Consider the following 20,534-nt stretch of genomic DNA (forward strand, 5'->3'; position numbering starts at 1 on the left):
AGTAATCTTGGTTGTAGGTTCTTCCCTTTCATCACTTCAAATATATCATGCCACTCCCTTCTGGCTTGTAGAGTTTCTGCTGAGAAATCAGCTGTTAACCTTAGGGGAGTTCCCTTGTATGTTATTTGTCGTTTTTCCCTTGTTGCTTGTAATAATTTTTCCCTGTCTGTAATTTCTGTCAATTTGATTAGTATTTGTCTCGGCCTGTTTCTCCTTGGGTTTATCCTGCCTGGGACTCTCTGTGCTTCCTGGACTTGGGTGGCTATTTCGTTTCCTATGTTAGGGAAGTTTTCAACTATAATCTCTTCAAATATTTTCTTGGGTCCTTTCTCTCTCTCTTCTCCTTCTGGGACCCCTGTAATGTGAATGTTGGTGCATTTAATGTTGTCCCAGAACTCTTAGGCTGTCTTCATTTCTTTTCATTCTTTTTTCTTTATTCTGTTCTGTGGCAGTGAATTCACCATTCTGTCTTCCAGGTCACTTATCCATTCTTCTGCCTCAGTCATTCTGTTATTGATTCCTTCTAGTGTATTTTTCATATACTTTATTGTATTGCTCATCTCTGTTTGTTCTTTAATTCTTCTAGGTGTTTGTTGTTTAATTCTTCTAGGTCTTTGTTAAACATTTCTTGCATCTTCTCACTCCAGTGGGTGGACTTCTGTGGAATAATTGTTCTCCAGTTTGTGAGTCACCCACCCAGCGGTTATGGGATTTGATTTTATTGTGATTAAGCCCCTCCTACCATCTCACTTTGGCTTCTCCTTTGTCTTTAGATGTGGGATATCTTTTTTGGTGAGTTCCAGTGTCTTCCTGTCGATGATTGTTCAGCAGTTAGTTGGGATTCTGTTGCTCTCACAAGAGGGAGTGAGCGCACGTCCTTCTACTCTGCCTTCTTGAACCAATCTCCTTGTATGTATATTCTGATAAGTCTGTCTTGTCTTAAATCTTTTGGGGGCATCTTATTTTGGAACTGGATTCAGAATCGAATTATTAGTGATTTAAGGAACTCCATTTTGTTATTTATAGTTAAAATACACTTTTGGCCTGAAAACAACAATGGCCTTGGTTGACCACCCTTTGTAATTATGGGGTTTAGGGCTTGATGATTTTTATCTTTGCCTGAAATATCAATTGTAACCACAAAATATCAAGCTTTGCTATCAAGAAGGATAGCCAAACTCATTTGCTGAAAGAAGGTTTTAAAAATACCTAAGGAAGTCCAGCCTCATTAGAATTAGCGAAATCGAGTTTCATCAGGTGATTACACAAAAAGAGACATCAACTGTCTCTTAAGTATACAAATTTTGCATATTGTTAAAGATCATATTTTAAGCTTATAGCTTTTATACTGTATATTCATGATTAAAGAGTTGATAGGACATTGATAGCTACAGTCAGTTCAGATTGTCATTAGTTCTTATATGTTGAAATAATGACAACTTTCAAAATTTAGTAGGTTGAAGTCAGGTTGATATTTAAACATTAACATTAATTTGCAAAACAGAATTTAAGTATAGTTGTATTTATATATGATTATAGTATAGTCATTGATATGTGATTATGGGATAAAAGGTATGAAGACGTATTGTGATAAGTTCATTACAAAGTAATACATTTTCTCTTGCCCACTCAGGTAATTTAATTAATTTCAATTGCAAAATAGCATTCTAATTCACAACATAGTTTCATATCTTTATCCTCACTTCACAGTAGAAAGCTGTGACATATGAAAATACACTTTTAAGACTCTTTTCTTTGTCACGGCTCTTTTTATGTTTGGTATTTTGCAATTTCAAAGCACTTTTCTTTCAACTCAGCCTTCTCATTATGTTTGGTATTTGTTACCCACATTCTACAAACCCAAGATACAAAAACTTTAATTGCCTTCCTCAAAGGCCAAAGAAAATATCAATAACAGACTCTACTAGAATAAAGTCCTTAAGATTGTGGCAAAGCCACAAAACTACTCAAAACCTAATTCCCTTCATTAACTAATTATGTTTTATAAAGAGATAATAGTCGTACAGTACAACCATTATTTTAATTCTATTTTGAAGATGGATTTTAAGTGTGAAACCACATGTATTTAAAACTTTTGTATTTAGGGATGAAAAAAACAAAGCAAAACACCCCCAACGTCTAACAAACCTAACACTACCATTCAAAGACCAGTGCAGAAAAAATAACATTTTTTATTTGGAGAAAATATTTTAAAATCTCACATATTTAGTAAGTATGAATAGGACACTCTTACGGGGCAAGTAGACATTTTGGATACAAGACTCTGGATTAAGCAATGACCAAGCAGACTGCTGTCAGGGGTTCTGTATTGCTGTTCCCAGGTAGATATTTAGGTAAATCATCCACCAGACAAAAGAATAAACGTAAAATCCCTAAATTATGTGTGATTCATATCTTTTTTTAAATAAATGAGCAAGAAGGTAAACTCATATATTCAGTGATCAATGAATGCAAAAATGAAAGGTTTTAAGTTAATAAATAAATAGGAGTTCATAGAATACAATGTAATAAACATAGAATCTTGAAAGAAAATCAGGTGGTGTTTCTAGGGAGCAAATTTTATTAGGTAGGATCAAATGTACTTACATCCCTCTCTGCATTTTAAGAGAAGAACTAAATGCCTTATTTCTGAAAATAGGATCAGGACTGAAGTCAAGCATCTGATTCAAATACCCCCTCTGACACTGACCAGATGAATAATGTTTCACTTTGACCTTTCTTTGAAAACATGATGTGCAGATTTCCAGTTAAGGTACATTATGTAGCTTTAATCATAGCTACCAACATCACATCGGCATGCTAGGTGGCAAAGATAAGATATTATTTGTACAGTGACATAATAAAATACAATATAGCTTTACCCTTTCAAATGGTAACACATCAGATATCACTTTATATACTCAAAAAAAAAATAAAAACACCACATTTCAGAACCTTTAGTTTCAGTTCAACACATGGCATGCTTAATGGTTTCAGCACATCTAATTCTTTTTAATAAGTGTTAAAACTGAAAGCAAGACAGGTAGGTATTAAAAATATATTGGAACATCTTAAAATTACCAGCCCTAACAGTGGAAATAAAATGACGGCGATTAAAAGTAATAAAGGTTATTAAAAGTTAAGGGCCTTTGAGGCTAAGAAGTCATGTTAGACTGTCAATTGTTTTCCCCATGGTGGGAAATCAGTTAGAAATTAAAAAAAAAATCTAGTAGTTTAGTTGTGGTCAAAGAAAGAGTCAGTGGAGGATGGGGAGGTTTCAGCAACATGCTGGTAGAAAAAAAGAGACTTACATAGTCTGGGAGGGCAGTGAAATGGAAGGCGTGGTAACCTCGCTCACTTAGTTGTCATTTTTGATTTTCAATGACATTTTTTTCATTCTTTCGCCTAGTAAAGATGACAGAAGTTCCTAATTTATTATCTGACGTCTATTCCTGTTCCTAGATTTAAGAGAGTTTAACTGTAAAATATCAAGTCATCATATCCAAATACAGACACTTTGAAAAAAAACTACAGCACCGATGTTGCATGCATTCAATTATACTTCTCATAACTGCATCCGCAAACCAGAGATAAGGACAAGGGGGAAAGATTCAGCAAGCACAGCCCAGGAGGCTGGGGGAGAAAGGGGAAATCTGCAGGGTCTTCAGATTAAAGCAGTAGGAGGGAGGGGCTCATAACAAAGAGTCACGTTCTTCCTGAAAGGCTGTGAGCCATGGATTCTAGAAGAATGCAGAATTCAAGTCCTCTGCATGGCTCTAGGATCCATATACTCTATAGGTACAAACAGAGCTGGTCAAAATGTAAATGGCACTCCACAAGAGAGATTCTCTCATTAGGGGGCTTCTGTTGCTCAGGCTGGGCTGCATTTTAGATGATGAGAGAAGGGTCATTGATACTTTTATAAACATGAACCTGGCAGATTGGTTGGGCTTGACTGAAGGGAGAAAAAAGTGCACTGTAAATTTCTGTTCTGTGTGTAAATCATAGCACAGCCAGATCAGAGCAGGCAAAGTCATGGGGCCCCGGACGTTTCCTTCTAACTCTCCTCTTCGGTTGCACTTCATTCAGCATGTGTTGGGCTGGCCTGCTGAAGGTGCGCAGGACATATTTGTGAATAAATGAATGAAGAGACTGCATAACTTAAATTCCTTGAAGAAAACCACCCTGATGGCGAAAACCCTCAATTCTACAGCTGACTTGTACATTTTAAGGAGCAAGAGGGGGGTATTAAAAACAGTAGAAAAGAAAAAAATAGGAAAGACTTATTGTAAGAGCAAAGGGAAAAAAAGGAGAAAGAAGTAATATTGAAGAAACCCCCAAACAAACAATTTAATTCCAAAGTCGTCTCCAGGCACGGCAAATGTTGCTCAGTAGCAAAATACTGGAATTTGGATTTTAGTTCTGTAGTGGCAAATACCACATCTGTTCATGTGGTCTCATACAAATACTTTCCTATTCTCATGCATAATCTCAGATGCTTTGCTAGGTGCATGATATTTATTCCATTTATTATTAAAGAAACTATCTCTGGAGGAGGTTTAAAGTCAAAAGGTGTCTGAAATTTAGCTAGGATTATTCACAGGATGAACAAATCTAAATAACATCTAGTTAGTTTCCATAGGTATGCATTCATTGGATTATGTTTATTTTGAAAAACAAATCTTCTGCAAGATATTTTAACTATAAGAGATTATTATTATTATTGAAGAAGCATCAAGACAGAATCATCTCAGTTCAATTAACATTGTTAAAAATTAAGGTACCATTAGCATAAAAATGTTGATGAGTAGCTTCCAGCTTTGGGGCTGGCTTTACTGTGAACTGATCTCAATATACGATCGTTTATAGAGTGCGACCATAATGAGAGCACAGAGAAAGGGGAAGAAAGTTCTCTGCACCCAGCTCATCCGTATGCAGCTCCGCTCTCAGAGAAACACACAGAGGAGCCAGTCCTTCAAGGGCAACTTCCTTGCCTGAATGCAATCTGTCCATGCCAGTCAACAAGAAGCCAGCAGCTGCTTCTGGAGGGAATCCCCTTCCAGGAGCCAGGAATCCAGGCCCATAACACATGTGGGTAAGAATGGATCAAGTCTGCCCTGAGAGGAGACCCACGCCAGTCTAGTTCCTATAACATCTGGCTCTGTTCTCTCTTCAGATGGACCACACATGGGTAGGTCTGAAGAAATGTAAGGACATTGTGTGAAATGCACCTGGCAGGGTTTGGGGAAAGACTGATCTGTAGGGTGTTGGCTTCTCCAAAGTTATCAGTGAGAACTAAGACTATCAAGTCTACTGATGGCAAGACCCCAAAACCTAACTGGTTGCTACTCTGAGCTGCTTCTGCTTTACCTGATGAAAAGGAAATTCACATGTTCATACTGACGGCCCCACTGCAGAAGAGTATCTGCCAAGCAATTTATGAAATTCTGGTGGTTTCAAAAACAAAAAAACAAAAAAACAAACAAACCCACTCTTCAGACAAGTTAAATCGCTCAACATGAGGGCACAACAGCAAGCCCAGGGAAGCACAGGTGTTTTCAGATTCGTTTCATACCTACATCTCACTCAGCGTTAGGACTAAACCAAGTGGTAAGAGTGAGTACACCCAGGGCTGCAGGCTTCTGCTTGCAGGCAACTTCCGTTTTCTCCTAAGGAGAAACATTTGGCCATGTGTTCCCGCTAAGCAAGGCCTGCAAAAGCCGGCTGACCTAATTTAAAATATGAGCTCTCATTGCATGAACCTCTTCCAAGCCTTCACTATTTTTTGTTCGTTCAGATCTTATTCCATAAAAAGTCAGCCCATCTTTTTTCCAGTCCTAGTGACCTGCATTCTCTCCTTCCCGGAAGCATGTCACTTCTCCTGCTAGCCTCTGCCTTAATCACTTTTATTTGTGGGACGCTAGGGAGGGGATGGGAATGCTTCGAGTAGGGAAGAAAATAACTCTTAAAAAATCCTTCTTATTATGATCATGTTTAGATGAAATATGGGGCTTGCCATCAACAAAATTACAAAACAATTCCACTGGGAGTCCAGACGGTTCAGGGTAATTCATCTATGAAAAAGTGAACTTTAATTGTTACTCTTGGCAGCAATCTTAGAGAAGAGTGAAATATTATACTAAATATTGCCACGTGCAATAGTAAAATGCTCTTTCCTCCCTGCCAGAAGCAGTGTATGGCCCCCTTCAGACTCAGGTTTGGATGTGGTGATTTAGTCTAAATCCTCGGCTTCCCCCTCTCCAAAACCAACAGAGGTTTTCAAAAGAGTTGCATTTTTTATTAGAACCATTTGCTCTTTTTAAGTTGCCAAAAAGGAGTAAGTAAAACTAAGACTTTTATTTGGGTTAAAGTTGATTCCTCAGCTTCATTGAGGTCAATGTACTTAGTCTGTGAACCTTCTACTAAGAAGTTCATTGCAGTGTTGAACCAGCCAGGGTTTTGATCCCTTCTTCCCCCCTCCCCAAACCCAACCCCTTGGCTGCCTGGATTTATATAGCCGGGGCTGGAAGCGTGGGGAAGCTAATCAAAAGGAAACATACATATGGCAAAATACATCCTGGATTTTCTAGAACAATTGAAATTTCAAATATTTTTGATGCTGCATATAACATTTGCTATTCTGGAACTACGTGTCTTTTTTTTTTTTTTTTTTGCGGTACGCAGGCCTCTCACTGTTGTGGCCTCTCCCGTTGCGGAGCACAGGCTCCGGACGCACAGGCTCAGCGGCCATGGCTCACGGGCCCAGCCGCTCCGCGGCATGTGGGATCTTCCCGGACCGGGGCACGAACCCGCGTCCCCTGCATGGGCAGGCGGACTCTCAACCACTGCGCCACCAGGGAAGCCCCGGAACTACGTGTCTTGATTTGGGCTTCAGAAAATGTGATCCCAACAGGTATTTACAATGCTTTAGATTAAAAGCTCATCGAACACTGCTGCATTATATAGTTTACAAGCACAGAAAGGTATTTGATAATACTCGAAAGCAGAGGGACATTCTTTTTTTCTAAAAGTGAAGTCTTCAGTGAAGATGTTAATCAAGGAACTCTTACATGGCGCTGGTTCCCTGGCATATTGATAGGTTTTGGCAAAGCATGATTAGTAAGCTGCTTGCAAATAATTTTTAAAATTACACTTTACATTTTCAGCATGAATATTTATATACATTGGGTATAATACACTAAGGATATATTAAAGTCATATGTAAGATATCCTATGTAGATAATATTATTCAGCTTCTAAATTGTTTAAGTTGGGGAAGTTAGGGCCCAGAAAAATTAAATGACTTGCCCAGGATTATTCAGCTTATTACCAATGATCTGAGGACCAGAACCGTAATTTTTAAGTAGATATTCCTTATGTTATAGAATACTGTTTTTCATCCATAGGGATATATAATGATACAAAGATTATTTGGGAGTAAATTTAAGTCTGCAGATACAACAAAAAGTAATCTTTGTTGTAACTTAAATTAATGGAATAAAATTTAGATTATCTGAAACCTGAGTAAAGATACTACACTATAGGACATCTGCTTTATATAATTATTTTCTTTTGATTATAGCATATGTTATGGATGACAATAAACAAAATGGCTACCATTAGTAAGATAGTTTGAGGGAACTAGAATCCCTATCAGCCATGGGAAAAATAGTCAGCACTTATTATATCCTGTGCACATTTGCCTAAGACTGCGCATTATAAAGCTTCATAAGAACTTTTAGTTTATGTAATGTCTTAGAATTATGCCTGTTTTTCTATTTGTGGAAGGTTTGAAAAAAAAACAAACAACAAAAACAAAATATGTAGAAAAGCATAGCCTAGCAACTAACAGTGCTACCCTCAAACGAACAAAAGATACCAGCTATTATTAACTGGAAGTAATCACTCCAGAAGGTAAGGAATTTTTAAATACATTGTTACAAATACCACTCAGGTAATCAATGACAGCAAAGAATAAACTAATGAGGAGCCCCATAGGTCGACAATACTTGGAAGTTGGTTACCTTTAAAGAAACTGACCTATGATGTGGGAAGCCAAGGAAATCTGCCTTAAATGTGTTGTTTTAATTAAAAAAAAAAAAAAAAAAAAGGAACCTGCCTTTTTTTTTCTACTAAGAGGTCAAGCTCTTCCTGTGTCAGTAGAAAATTTAAAGTTTCTTTGGATGGGTTCTATTTCCTGCTCTCCATTTAAAATGGGGGAAAAATAAAAATATTTTGCCTGTGACAAAATATGAAAGAAGTTCTCACCCTTAAAACCAGCAGCATTGGTTTTCCAGTCATTAGCGTTCAAATGTCCTGCACGGGAAGTCCTTACAATAACATGCTGCACGTCTCTCCAGGTCAGAAACGGACTGGGGAAAGACAAGGTAAGAATCATTGTACCAAAAAAAAAAAAAAGATGGGGGAAGCAGAGAGTCACAAGCAAATTAAAAAAGCAAAAGCAGAAGGGCAAAGTACTAAAAACAAAGGGTCAGCGATTTGGGTTTGGGATAAACAAATGCCAAATGCCGCTCTTGTTCTCAACTTGGAGAAGTGACATTAGTCTCAGGGAGGCAGAAAATGTAACCTTTAATTTGAGAAATAATGTGATATTAGTCAGCGTAAGTTTTTAAAAGGGTGAAGATTTCCAGTTTCCTCAACAAAATGGCTCCCAAGTCTGGCCCTGTCATCCTTCGTGTAGACTCTTGCATCATCATAAGAAAATTACAACAGCTAAAATCAAAACTGAAGGGCTCTTGAACATTCCTTGTTCAGTTGTTTAGCCAGGCACTTGATTTTAATTTAACAAAGAACTTAGCAATGTTAACCATTCTGGATGGATGTGTGGGATACAGAAAAAGTCTCAACTGAAACCAAGTCTTCATTTTCAGTGTTCTCAAAGGAAGAGGATGTGGTACAGAGCCCAAAACTGGGTACCCAGGCACAGAAAACTATGGGAGTGTCTTAATTTGCAATAAATAGTTATTAAATTATTGGATACCTATTTCTTATGGCTGTTGGCACTGAAGATCACAAAGACACTACTGAATGGGAGATACTTTCATCAAAGAACCGCAATACTAATAAACACACAGAAAATAAATCCAAGTACATATACACAGTCTTTTGTTCTCTTTCAAAGAACATGTTATTTACTAAGGCATTTGGCTCAGTGCATGCATGAAATTCTAATCAGGATACTTATTCAATTCAGTCTTGAATGTGAGGTGTGACAATTTTTTTACTTAACTAGGAAATATGGCAACTTATCATGCAGCTTGTGTAGTTATTTTCTTTGCTTCTCATCTGCCACCTTCATTTTAGAAGGATATTTGCAAAGGATGGGTCGGAACATTTGGAGGAGGAGAGACAATGACTTGCTACCTTCCTAGAAGTGTGACAGGGGCACGTGGTAATCTCTGTACCCCCTCGTATGGGCACGTATGCACACTGGTGTCTCCCAGGCAGAGGGAGAACATGGTATCTTTATAGCTAATTTTCAATGATGAAGTTGCACACTGCTTCACTTGATACTACATTTTCCTATCACATTCAGCATATACGTGTTTTTGAGGGTGGCCTCCTAATTAGAGGGGGCCCAGTGATCAGATTCTGGTTCCTTCATTTTCTACGTATGTGAAATTGACTTCCCAAAGTGTCAGTTTCTCCACTTAGAATGTGGATGTTAATATCTACTTTACTTCGTTGTACCAACTGAATCAAAGTATAGTTGTCCCTTGAACAACGAGGAGGTTAGGGTCGCCGACCCCTGAGCAGTCAAAAATCTGAGTATAACTTATAGTTGGCCCTCCGTAGCCACGGTTCTGCATCCATATATTCAACCAACAGCGGATCGTGTACTACGTATTCAGTGAAAAAAATCTGTGTATAAGTGGACCTGTGCAGTTCAAACCTATGTTGTTCAAGAGTCAACTGCCATGCCAAGTACTTAACCATGTTCCTGGTGAATAATAAACCATTATAAGTGGTAGACAGTACATCATTTTGCTAAAGTAAGAGCCACAGCTCCTATTTAGTGATTTGAAAATGAAGGAGATGGGGAGGGAAAAGTACTACAGAGTTCTTATACCTTTTTGTTATGTTCTCAGATTCCAAATAAAAGAGAAATATTACTGCCATTTTCAAAGTTTCCATAAGGGACAAGATAGGATCTCGACTATTTTGTAAGGTTGCATTAATAGAAGAACTTATACTAAGGGATTAAAACCCATCCACGTGAGTTTGAAAGATATGAGAACAATGGAAGCAGAATTATTTTTGTTTTGATACACTTGTTAGGAGCCAACTTTAGAACCTGACAAGGCACAAAACTCTGAAGAAAGGGAGGGAGGTTGTGTGATGGATCCCTGGAGGCACGGAAGTTTTGCTTCTAAAACAGTTGGCATGATTTGGCTCTTAGCTGGCTAATAGTGAATCCACAACAAAATTTAATAGAGTCTATGCACTACAGTCAGGAAAATTAGGAGAATGAGTCCAGGGAAAATTCTGAATGCTACTCTCAACATAAGACGTTCTAGCTCTGCCTGAAATGCGATGCTAATCTCCATTCCCTTTTCCAGTGTAGTTACTTGGGTGAGGGGCGAAAACAACAACAGAAAAGCTCAGTCTGGAAAGACATTCCAGCCCCTTATTTATGGGAGAGCAAAATCCTCTCAAGTGAACATGTATGTTTTTATTTTTTCATGAGCAAACAGCAAGACCCCTAAAAGTACACTTGGATGTGATAAATATGTCTAACCCAACCTTGTAATTTTAAAATAACATTTAACACACAGTTAAAACGTTCACATTTTAAATGTTATCCTTCAGGGAAAAAAAAGAAAAGAAAAGAAACAACACAAGTTTCCCTGTTACCTATCACCAAGGCAAAATTCCTTTAGAAATATCAAGCACAAGGTTCTGACCATTGGGAGACCATTTCCCTAGCGACCCTTAGCTCTAAAAATAGAATAATAATAACAGAACAGGAAACACTTATCTTGTAGCTTAAGCAATTGTATTCAGGCAGATTCAGGAAGCCTCCTGCATTCAACTCAGCCTGAAGAACTGAGAGTTACTTGCTCTCATGCTGTGTTGCACAAACTAATTCTTCTTGGAGTGCTTGTAATTAGAAGGGAGAAATTACCTTCAGGAAATTGAAACTACACATGGAAAGGAGGCATTCAGATAATTTTACTGTGTGACATTTGATAATGTACAACTTCAGAAATGATTTAATTTCAAAATTTCCTGAATTTCACCAAAATAAAGGGAGGAAGATAATATGGGAAACCAATGGATTTTTGAATCAGTGGTGTTCCTACCTGTGGGAGGGTAATTAATTATAGCTCAGGAAACAGCCATAGGTTAAGTGGCTAGTATCCTGAGAGGACTTTTATTTATGGGAAAGTCTGATTCACATTTTATGACCTATTTGTATTTATGCTCACAGGGATGATGTAGGAATGAAGAAGTCATCAAACGTGGGGTAAACCACATACAGAGTGAAAGAAGAGTGTCCTGTGCCGTGAACGCCACAGTCCACGATGGTAACATAGGACCTCCTAAAACTTACCCCTCCTGCCAATTACCCTGAACCCACACTCCAGTGGCCTCTGAAAACCAATACCCCTTTCACCGCCAAAGCACCAAAAGATTTGGGGCAAATAATAATCAAAAAGGCCAAAAGTCTAACCAACCTGGAAAAAAAAGAGCAGTTTCTCTCAACTCTGAGCCCGGTGACCACCAGTCTCCTAATAAGCCACCAGGAGTTATGCCACATACCCCTCAGGTTTCTTCCTGGAATTATTGACAGTTACCCCCGAATAACAATATACACTAAAAGGTCACATTTATAAATGCCTGCAAAACGTGGCTAGTTAACAGTGACCTTTCAAGGCAATACAACATACATGATTTTCTGGGGAGTCCTGTATGTATCATCTTTTCCTGTAAGGAAGATTTGCATCCTTTGATGACCTCAAAATAATAACCAACATTTAGTGAACACTTGGCCAGGGAGAGGTACTGTATGTTGTATATGCACTATGATTGTGTAATCTAAAAAAATCACATGAAAGAGGTAAAATCTTGATTCCCATTTCACAGATGACAAAAGTGAGACTTTGAGCTCCACACAGTAACTCAAGGACATATAGGTAGGTCGTGGTAGAGCTACAATTCAAACCAGCTGCACTTGGCTATGATAGTATGCTGTCAATCACTATTTAATACCATCTCCACATGGACCCATAAAGGTGAAATGAATGTACACACAGTGGCTTGTCACGTGGTTCTCTAACAGCTGGATCAGGAAGCCAAGTGTGGCATGTTCTGTCCTCATGGTCATACAATTTTTGTGCCCATACTCTCTCTCTCAACTCAGTTGGCTGAGTTTTGTTTGCCACAGAATTCAGGAGATTCTTGAGTCCTCATTTGATTTTCAGGTTCCAAAGACCTAACTTTGGCACATTCTATCAAGAAGGTAAACAGAAAGATACTGAACTAGGAAAAATCATACTCTTTTTATAAAATGATATTTTATACTAGATGTCATAACACTGTATCTTTTCTTAACATTTGTTGTGAACTTGTCACCTTGCCTGACACGCTCACACTTTGATGTGGTTTAAAGCCTGATTAGGTAACTCTTCTCCAGTAAGGGAACCTCAGCTGAACCTCATCTCAAATACTTCTAGTCTCCAGCTGCAAAAATAGGATCATGAACGACACTATCACTACCTGGTGTTTGTATTACATTTTTGTTCTGAGCAGTTCAAAGTATTTCATGGGCCCAACAACAGGTTTTAGAAGAAGTAGGACATATCCCGGGAGAGACATTCTGTCTAGTGCTTCTTGTTGGACGTCTAAGTGCAACTGCTAGCACTTAAAAAAAAAAATTCCCTCCCTAGGAGTTTTCCCAGATAATTCTGCACACTTGTGAATAAATCTGTATTTGGTGGTCCTTAAAAACAAGGACCAATTTTAAATCCTGAGTGACTGATTCACCTGCATTTATTAAAGAGAAAAAAGAACTCACCTTCCCCCCCAAGCCCCCAGATGGATCTATCATCATAGGCAGTTTAAGGACAACTGATAAAAGGAAAAACGAAAACACATCTTATTATAGAAAAAGAATAGATCAATAAGAGGAGCAATAGCAAATCCAGATAATGAAAACCATTTCCTAAACAGGACAATCATCTTTAAATACAAGAGTGATTCCATCTAAAGCAAGGATGAGCGATTACGTGGACCAGACCTATAGGGAAACAGCATGACCAATCAGCAATCATCAAATATCCAACTTACTAGTCAACCAAAAATCTAAGGCCAAAGCAGTCTCCTTTTATGTTTCTTAAGACTGTGTAAAAGAAAAATGGGAATCAGTAGCCAGAAAATGAATGCCACTGTACAGATGCTAAATAAGTCAGCAATTATGGGAAAGGATTCATTGTGAGCTGGAAGAACCAAGATGAGGCAGAAGTATTTAAAGCCTGCAGAGATTGAGGAAAAACATTACTCTGACTGCAGCCAGTGTGTGCCAACGATGATTCAAGAATAAAATACAGACCTTTCAACAAAGGAAACCAATCTTCTTTTGTCAGGTAATGAAGAGCCCAAAGGGATCGCCAGGTGGTGAGTCCCACTATGAGCAGGAGTGTATCCCTAATGGGAGTGCATTTGTTCTGTGTTCTATATTTTAATTCAAAAGTCCCAGGTCTAAAGCTGGGTTGCAGTAACAGAAAACACAGTTAATAATACCTCCAGATTTAGAAATATGATTTGTATTGGTATCACCAGGATCCCTGCTTATGATCCATCCACACCTGAATGAAAGCAGAAAAGATAAAAGAAAAAACTGGTTTGAGATCACCTAAGTCAAATTTTTATTTTACTCTTTTGTGAAACCACTCACTGATTCCCTGAATTTAGTCTAAACCAAAGGTGTGGAAATTTGGCTTATAAACATACTTAAGATAGCCCCCAGTTTACAAAGAAAAATTCTGTCATTTAAACTGAAGTGCCTTCTTTCCATTATAAATCCCAGCTTATCTGCAGAATTTGTCATTATACCTGAAAGACATCAATTAAGTTTTCTGCAGCCTTAAAAATGATTATTTTGTTTGTAAGCTCAATAATCATTTCCTTGAAATACTTTGTTATGTAAATGCTTATGGAATAAAACCTGATGAGTGGTCAGCCAGAGGTACACTAAGTTGAGATCACATGCACTGAAATCAATTCATGATCATGGAACTTTCTTTCCACCTGGTCTTGTGGTACACTCAATTCCCTCTGAGAATATTACCCTGAGACTATAAATTCTGGCCATTCTAAAGCCCTCTCTCCTAAAAGGAACCCTCTTACACTGTTGGTGGGAATGTAAATTGGTGCAGCCAATTTACTATATGGAAAACAGTATGGAAGTTCCTCAAAAAACTAGAAATAGAGTTGCCATATGATGCAGCAATCCCACTCCTGGGCATATATCTGGAGAAAACCCAAATTCGAAAAGATACATGCACCCCAATGTTCATAGCAGCACTATTTACAATAGCCAAGACATGGAAGCACCTAAGTGTCTATCGACCAAAGAAGATGTGGTATATATACACAATGGAATGTTACACAGCCATAAAAAAGAATGAAATAATGCTATTTGCAGCAACATGGATGGACCTAGAGATTACCATACTAAGTGAAGACAGACAGAGAAAGACAAATATCATGTGATATCATTTATATGTGGAATCTAAAAAAATGATACAAATGAACTTAATTACAAAACAGAAATAGACCCACAGACATAGAAAACAAACTTATGGTTACCAAAGGGGAAAGGTTGGGGTGGGGGAGGGATAAATTAGGAGTCTGGGATTAACATATACACACATATATAAAATAGATAATGAACAAGGACCTACAATATAGCACAGGGAACTATACTCAATATTTTGTAATAACCTATAAGGGAAAAGAATCTGAATGCATATATATACACACACATATATATACGTATATATAACTGAATCACTTTGCTGTACACCTGAAACTAACACAACATTGTAAATCAACTATACTTCAATAAAAAATAAAAATTAATTAAAAAAATAGGGCTCGTCTTTATGCAACCATAACCTGGAATTTAAATCCGACTCTCATTTTTGTCCCTAATCTTTGAAATTGTTTGAAGTAGACCAAATGTGTTGGTATGAGAGCTTCCTCCCTAAGTTTATCCTGGTCAAGCTGGGAGAAACTCAAGTCTGGGAAGGAAACTGGAGGACACAGCTCACTCCCCCTTTTCTGCTAATTTTGTAGGCTACCTAACACTGGGCATGAATACATAATTCTAAGCTAACTGACCTTGTCCTGCAGAAGGACACTGTGGTCCCCATTATTTATTTCTAATTTAAATTTGTTCTCAAAATAATAATAAACATAGTTTCTAATCATATGAGAATGGTATAAATTGTGCTTTAGAGTCAGAAAGACTTGGGCTAAATCATGATCTGCTATTTAATAGGTCTGTCACCCTAGCAGACTATTTACTAAAATTCTCTGGACTCAATTTCCTACCTGAAATGTGAAGACAAATTCATTAGCTCAAATTCTTGGTTGCAAGAATTTGAGGTAATGAATATAAAGTGCCTGGCATATGAAAGGCTCTCAGAGACAGCAGTCATTATGATTACTTGAGATGAACAACCTATCATCCCAGAAAAATTCAGAAGGACCACTTTCTGAATTTATACTAGCATCTGATGAATTGTCATTTAATTAAGCTAAGTTTTCCTCTATGCTCCTAAATTTTAATAGTACATTTTTTAGTTTCTGTAATAGATGAACAAAATAGCATCTTCAACACCTTGGTATATTTCTGCTTAGTGAAATAATAATGCTACTAAGATGTGTCAAAAAGCTCTGGTTTTAAAAGCTGATGGTGGAGGCAGCAACTGGTTGGGAAAGAACTGTTTCTACCTGCTGTGACTGTAACAAACCCTCTCTATTTGTGGGAAGATCTTCCCTTTTGATGGTTGGCCATTGATGTGATGTTGTAAAGGACGGTGAATTGTTCTTTGGTTTGATATCCTAGTGATTTTCAAGTACGAAATGTTAGGATGAAGACTTTGAACGTACTTATTCTCTTAACTGAACTACCAGACTCAAGTGTTTTGAAACTTTTTCTACATAGTTCGAGGATCTGCAGAGTTCTCACCTCAAAAGCCAGCAGGTGAACCCTTGGACAGGCAACAAAAAATATTTGGTTGCATCTCTGTTATCACTATTATTTTAAATTACTTTACAGGATTTTTCTCTCATTTTTTTCCTATTAAGTACAAAGAATTAAAATGATCCTTTTCTACATGCTTATGTTTTTAAACAAAGGTTTTCAAAGTTCAGCTTTAATTTTAAACTTAAATGAAAATGACTAAGCATTTTGGATTCTAGAATTTTAAGTAAATGTTATTCTATTTTAGACACTACTGGTTCATTATGTAAACTCCTAGCAATCTTTTTAATTATTAGACTTCAATAGTAACGAAAAATATTTTTCAAAAATTTCATGCTACACACACACACACTCCGAGGAAAAGATCAACTGAGATGAATAGAAATCTATTACAATAATTTTGGAGGTATTTTAAATAACCCTATGGCTGATGTGACTGGACTGAAAAAAATAATGTTTAACTTTCCCATACTTCACATTAAGAAAACAAAGCTGGCTTGTCACCTAAAGGAAAGTAGAGGGAATAAAAGTAACAAAACCCCTCAAACCTCAGCCCTGTTTCCCTGTCTCCCAAATTAAAGACCCAAGATATTAATGGGCTAAAAATGCAGGTACATAATTCCTTACTGTACAAGAACTCCTTTTTTATTTTCAAGGCAGCCCACGTATTAACTCCGTTATCTCTCCTGTCCCTATTATCAGTGTCTCAATTCCCAGAAACTGTGGCAGAAAATAGAGGATAAATTCCAACTTTCTTTTCTATTGCCTCCCCTACTGTATATGCTGGGATGCCAAAATCATGTCTTTCCAGTGATGGGTGCACAAGAGACAGAGTTGTGACTAATAAAACATAAGTGGGAGTCTACTGAGCATTTCTGAGAAAGTCTCTGTTTTCCTACCGCAGGCACTGCCTAATCCTCCTTCACTCTTTCCTTCCTCTTTTTACCTGAACGTGGATGTGATGGCTGGCACTGCAGCAGCCATTAAGAAAAAGTCAAGAGATAACACAGACTTTGGCCTTGGTAGCCTTGAGCTTCTGAACCAACATCTTCACTTGCGGATTTCCTGTTGTACCAGCCACACTTAGCTATTAAATACAATTCCTAAAATATGTATCTCCAAAAGTACAGAGTATTAGATAGCATTTACTGAGTACTCACTGTGTGCCAGACACATTGTGAAAAGTACTCAATATTCAGTCTTTCATTTATTTCTCACAACAATCCTATGAGACAGGTACTATTATTATTTTTATTACTAAAATAAGGAAATCAAAGCAGGGAAAGTTTAATGACCCTGTTAGGGTCACATGATTAGCAAAAGCTGAAATGGGCTACAGCCAGTCTGACTCCAGAGCCCTAGGTCTGACCTATTCCACCACCATGTTGTCTTGTACTGGAGAAGGCGCCAAAAGGGGAAGAGTCAGGGTAACAATCATTGTAGGGACTGGCCAGCAAGCCTCCAATTTTTATAATAGAGGTAGGAAATGATCCTGTCCTCACTCAGCATCCTCACTTTGGATGGATCTCTACCAGCATCTCAGAGTTGACTGGGGGTTTTGTCCCTAATCCCACAATTCAATGGCAGATTTGAGTAGGTCTGTGCCTGGATGCTAGTTAGAGCAGTTCATCATCACACCCTTTTTGAAGCCAGAGTTTCTCATTGAGAATTAAAAAAAAAACAAAGAATAGAAACAAAGAGAGAAAGAAAGGAAGGAAAACAATTTTTAAGGTAAAAGAAGCATAAGAGAAGAGTGCAGGATGGTCCTTCAAGATGGCGGAGAAGTAAGAGGTGGAGATCGCCTTCCTCCCCACAAATACATCAGAAATACTTCTACATGCGGAACAACTCCTACAGAATACCTACTGAATGCTGGCAGAAGACCTCAGACTTCCCAAAAGGCAAGAAACTCCCCACGTCCCTGGGTAGGGCAAAAGAAAAAAGAAAAAACAGAGACAAAGGAATAGGGACAGTACCTGCACCACTGGGAGGGAGCTATGAAGGAGGAAAAGTTTCCACACACTAGAAGCCCCTTCAATGTCAGGGACAGAGGTGGGGGGGTGAGGGGAAGCTTCGGAGCCAAGAGGGAGAACACAGCAACAGGGGTGCAGAGGGCAAAGTGGAGAGATTCCTGCACGAAGAATTGGTGCTGACCAGCACTCACCAGCCTGAGAGGCTTGTCTGCTCACCTGCTGGGGCGGGCGGGGGCTGGGAGCTGAGGCTCGGGCTTTGGAGGTCAGATCCCAGGGAGAGGACTGGGGTTGGTGCGTGAACACAGCCTGAAGGGGTTAGTGCGCCACAGCTAGCTGGGAGGGAGTCCGGGAAAAAGTCTGGACCTGCCTAAGAGGCGAGACCATTGTTTCGGGGTGCGCGAGGAGAGGGATTCAGAGCACCGCCTAAACGAGCCCAGAGATGGGCGCGAGCCACGGTTATCAGCGCGGACCCCAGAGACGGGCATGAAGCGCTAAGGCTGCTGCTGCTGCCACCAAGAAGCCTGTGTGCAAGCACAGGTCACTATCCGTACATCCCCTCCTGGGAGCCTGTGCAGCCTGCCACCGCCAGGGTTCCGTGATCCAGGGACAACGTCCCCAGGAGAACACATGGCGCACCTCAGGCTGTTGCAATGTCACACTGGCCTATGCCTTCGCAGGCTCACCCCACATTCCGTACCCCTCCCTTCCCTGAGCCTGAGTGAGCCAGAGCCCCCTAATCAGCTGCTCCTTTAACCCCCTTCTGTCTGGGTGAAGAACAGATGCCAGAGGGCGACCTACATGCAGAGGCAGGGCCAAATCCAAAGCTGAACCCCAGGAGCTGTGAGAACAAAGAAGAGAAAGGGAAATCTCTCCCAGCAGCCTCAGAAACAGCGGATTAAATCTCCACAATCAACTTGATGTTCCCTGCATCTGTGGAGTACCTGATTGGAGAACGTTTTTATTACTTATTTTTTTATTTTTATTTTTTTGCGGTACGCGGGTCTCTCACTGTTGTGGCCTCTCCTGTTGCGGAACACAGGCTCCGGACGCGCAGGCTCAGCGGCCACGGCTCACGGGCCTAGCCGCTCCGCGGCATGTGGGATCTTCCCGGACCGGGGCACGAACCCGTCTCCCCTGCATCGGCAGGTGGACTCTCAACCACTGTGCCACCAGGGAAGCCCTTTACTACTTATTATCATTGGTGGATTTGTTTATTGGTTCAGTTGCTCTCTTCTTTTTTTTATTTAAAAAAATTTTAAATTAATATTTTAAAAAATTTTATTTTAATAACTTTATTTTTTTCCTTTCTTTCTTTCTTTTTTCTCAACCTGATCCTCTGAGCCATGTGGCTGACAGGGCCTTGGTGCTCCAGCTGGATGTCAGGACTGAGCCTCTGAGGTGGGAGAGCCGAGTCCAGGACATTGGACCACCAGAGACCTCCTGGCCCCATGTCATATCAATTGGCGAGAGCTCTCCCAGAGACATCCATCTCAATGCTAAGACCCAGCTCCACTCAACGACCAGCAAGCTGCAGGGCTAGACATCCCATGCCAAACAACTAGCAAGACAGGAACCCACACCCACCCATTAGCAGAGAGGCTACCTAAAATCATAATAAGGTCACAGACACCCCAAAACACAGCACCGGGCATGGTCCTGCCCACCAGAAAGACAAGATCCAGCCTCATCCACCAGAACACAGGCACCAGTCCCCTCCACCAGGAAGCCTACACAACCCACTGAACGAACCTTACCCACTGGGGAAAGACACCAAAAAAACGGGAACTACGAACCTGCAGCCTGCAAAAAGGAGACCCGAAATGCAGTAAGTTAAGCAAAATGAGAAGACAGAGAAATATGCAGCAGATGAAGGAGCAAGGTAAAAACCCACCAGACCAAACAAATGAAGAAGAAACAGGTAGTCTACCTGAAAAAGAATTCAGAGTAATGATAGTAAAGAGGATCCAAAATCTTGGAAATAGAATGTAGAAAATACAAGAAACGTTTAACAAGGACCTAGAAGAACTAAAGAACAAACAAACAATGATGAACAACACAATAAATGAAATTAAAAATTCTCTAGAAGGAATGAATAGCAGAATAACTGATGCAGAAGAACGGATAAGTGACCTGGAAGTTAAAATAGTGGAAATAAGTACTGCAGAGCAGAATAAAGAAAAAAGAATGAAAAGAATTGAGGACAGTCTCAGAGACCTCTGGGAAAACATTAAACACACCAACATTCGAATTATAGGGGTCCCAGAAGAAGAAGGTAAAAAGAAAGGGATTGAGAAAATATTTGAAGAGATTATAGTTGAAAACTTCCC

At 39.2% G+C, this 20,534-nt stretch overlaps 1 protein-coding gene across 4 annotated transcripts in view; it reads right to left on the minus strand.

The window, feature by feature from the left end:
- PCSK5 (proprotein convertase subtilisin/kexin type 5) overlaps positions 1–20,534 on the minus strand; it is a 470,026-nt gene that overhangs the window by 212,989 nt on the left and 236,503 nt on the right. For all 4 annotated transcript variants that reach the window (XM_007130098.4, XM_055087125.1, XM_007130100.4 and 1 more), the window contains exon 10: positions 8,269–8,372. In XM_007130098.4, coding sequence (XP_007130160.1) covers positions 8,269–8,372 — 104 coding nt within the window. The remainder of the gene's footprint in view (positions 1–8,268; positions 8,373–20,534) is intronic.

The sequence above is a fragment of the Physeter macrocephalus genome, chromosome 9, assembly GCF_002837175.3.
Source record: "Physeter macrocephalus isolate SW-GA chromosome 9, ASM283717v5, whole genome shotgun sequence".
Classification (NCBI taxonomy): domain Eukaryota; kingdom Metazoa; phylum Chordata; class Mammalia; order Artiodactyla; family Physeteridae; genus Physeter; species Physeter macrocephalus.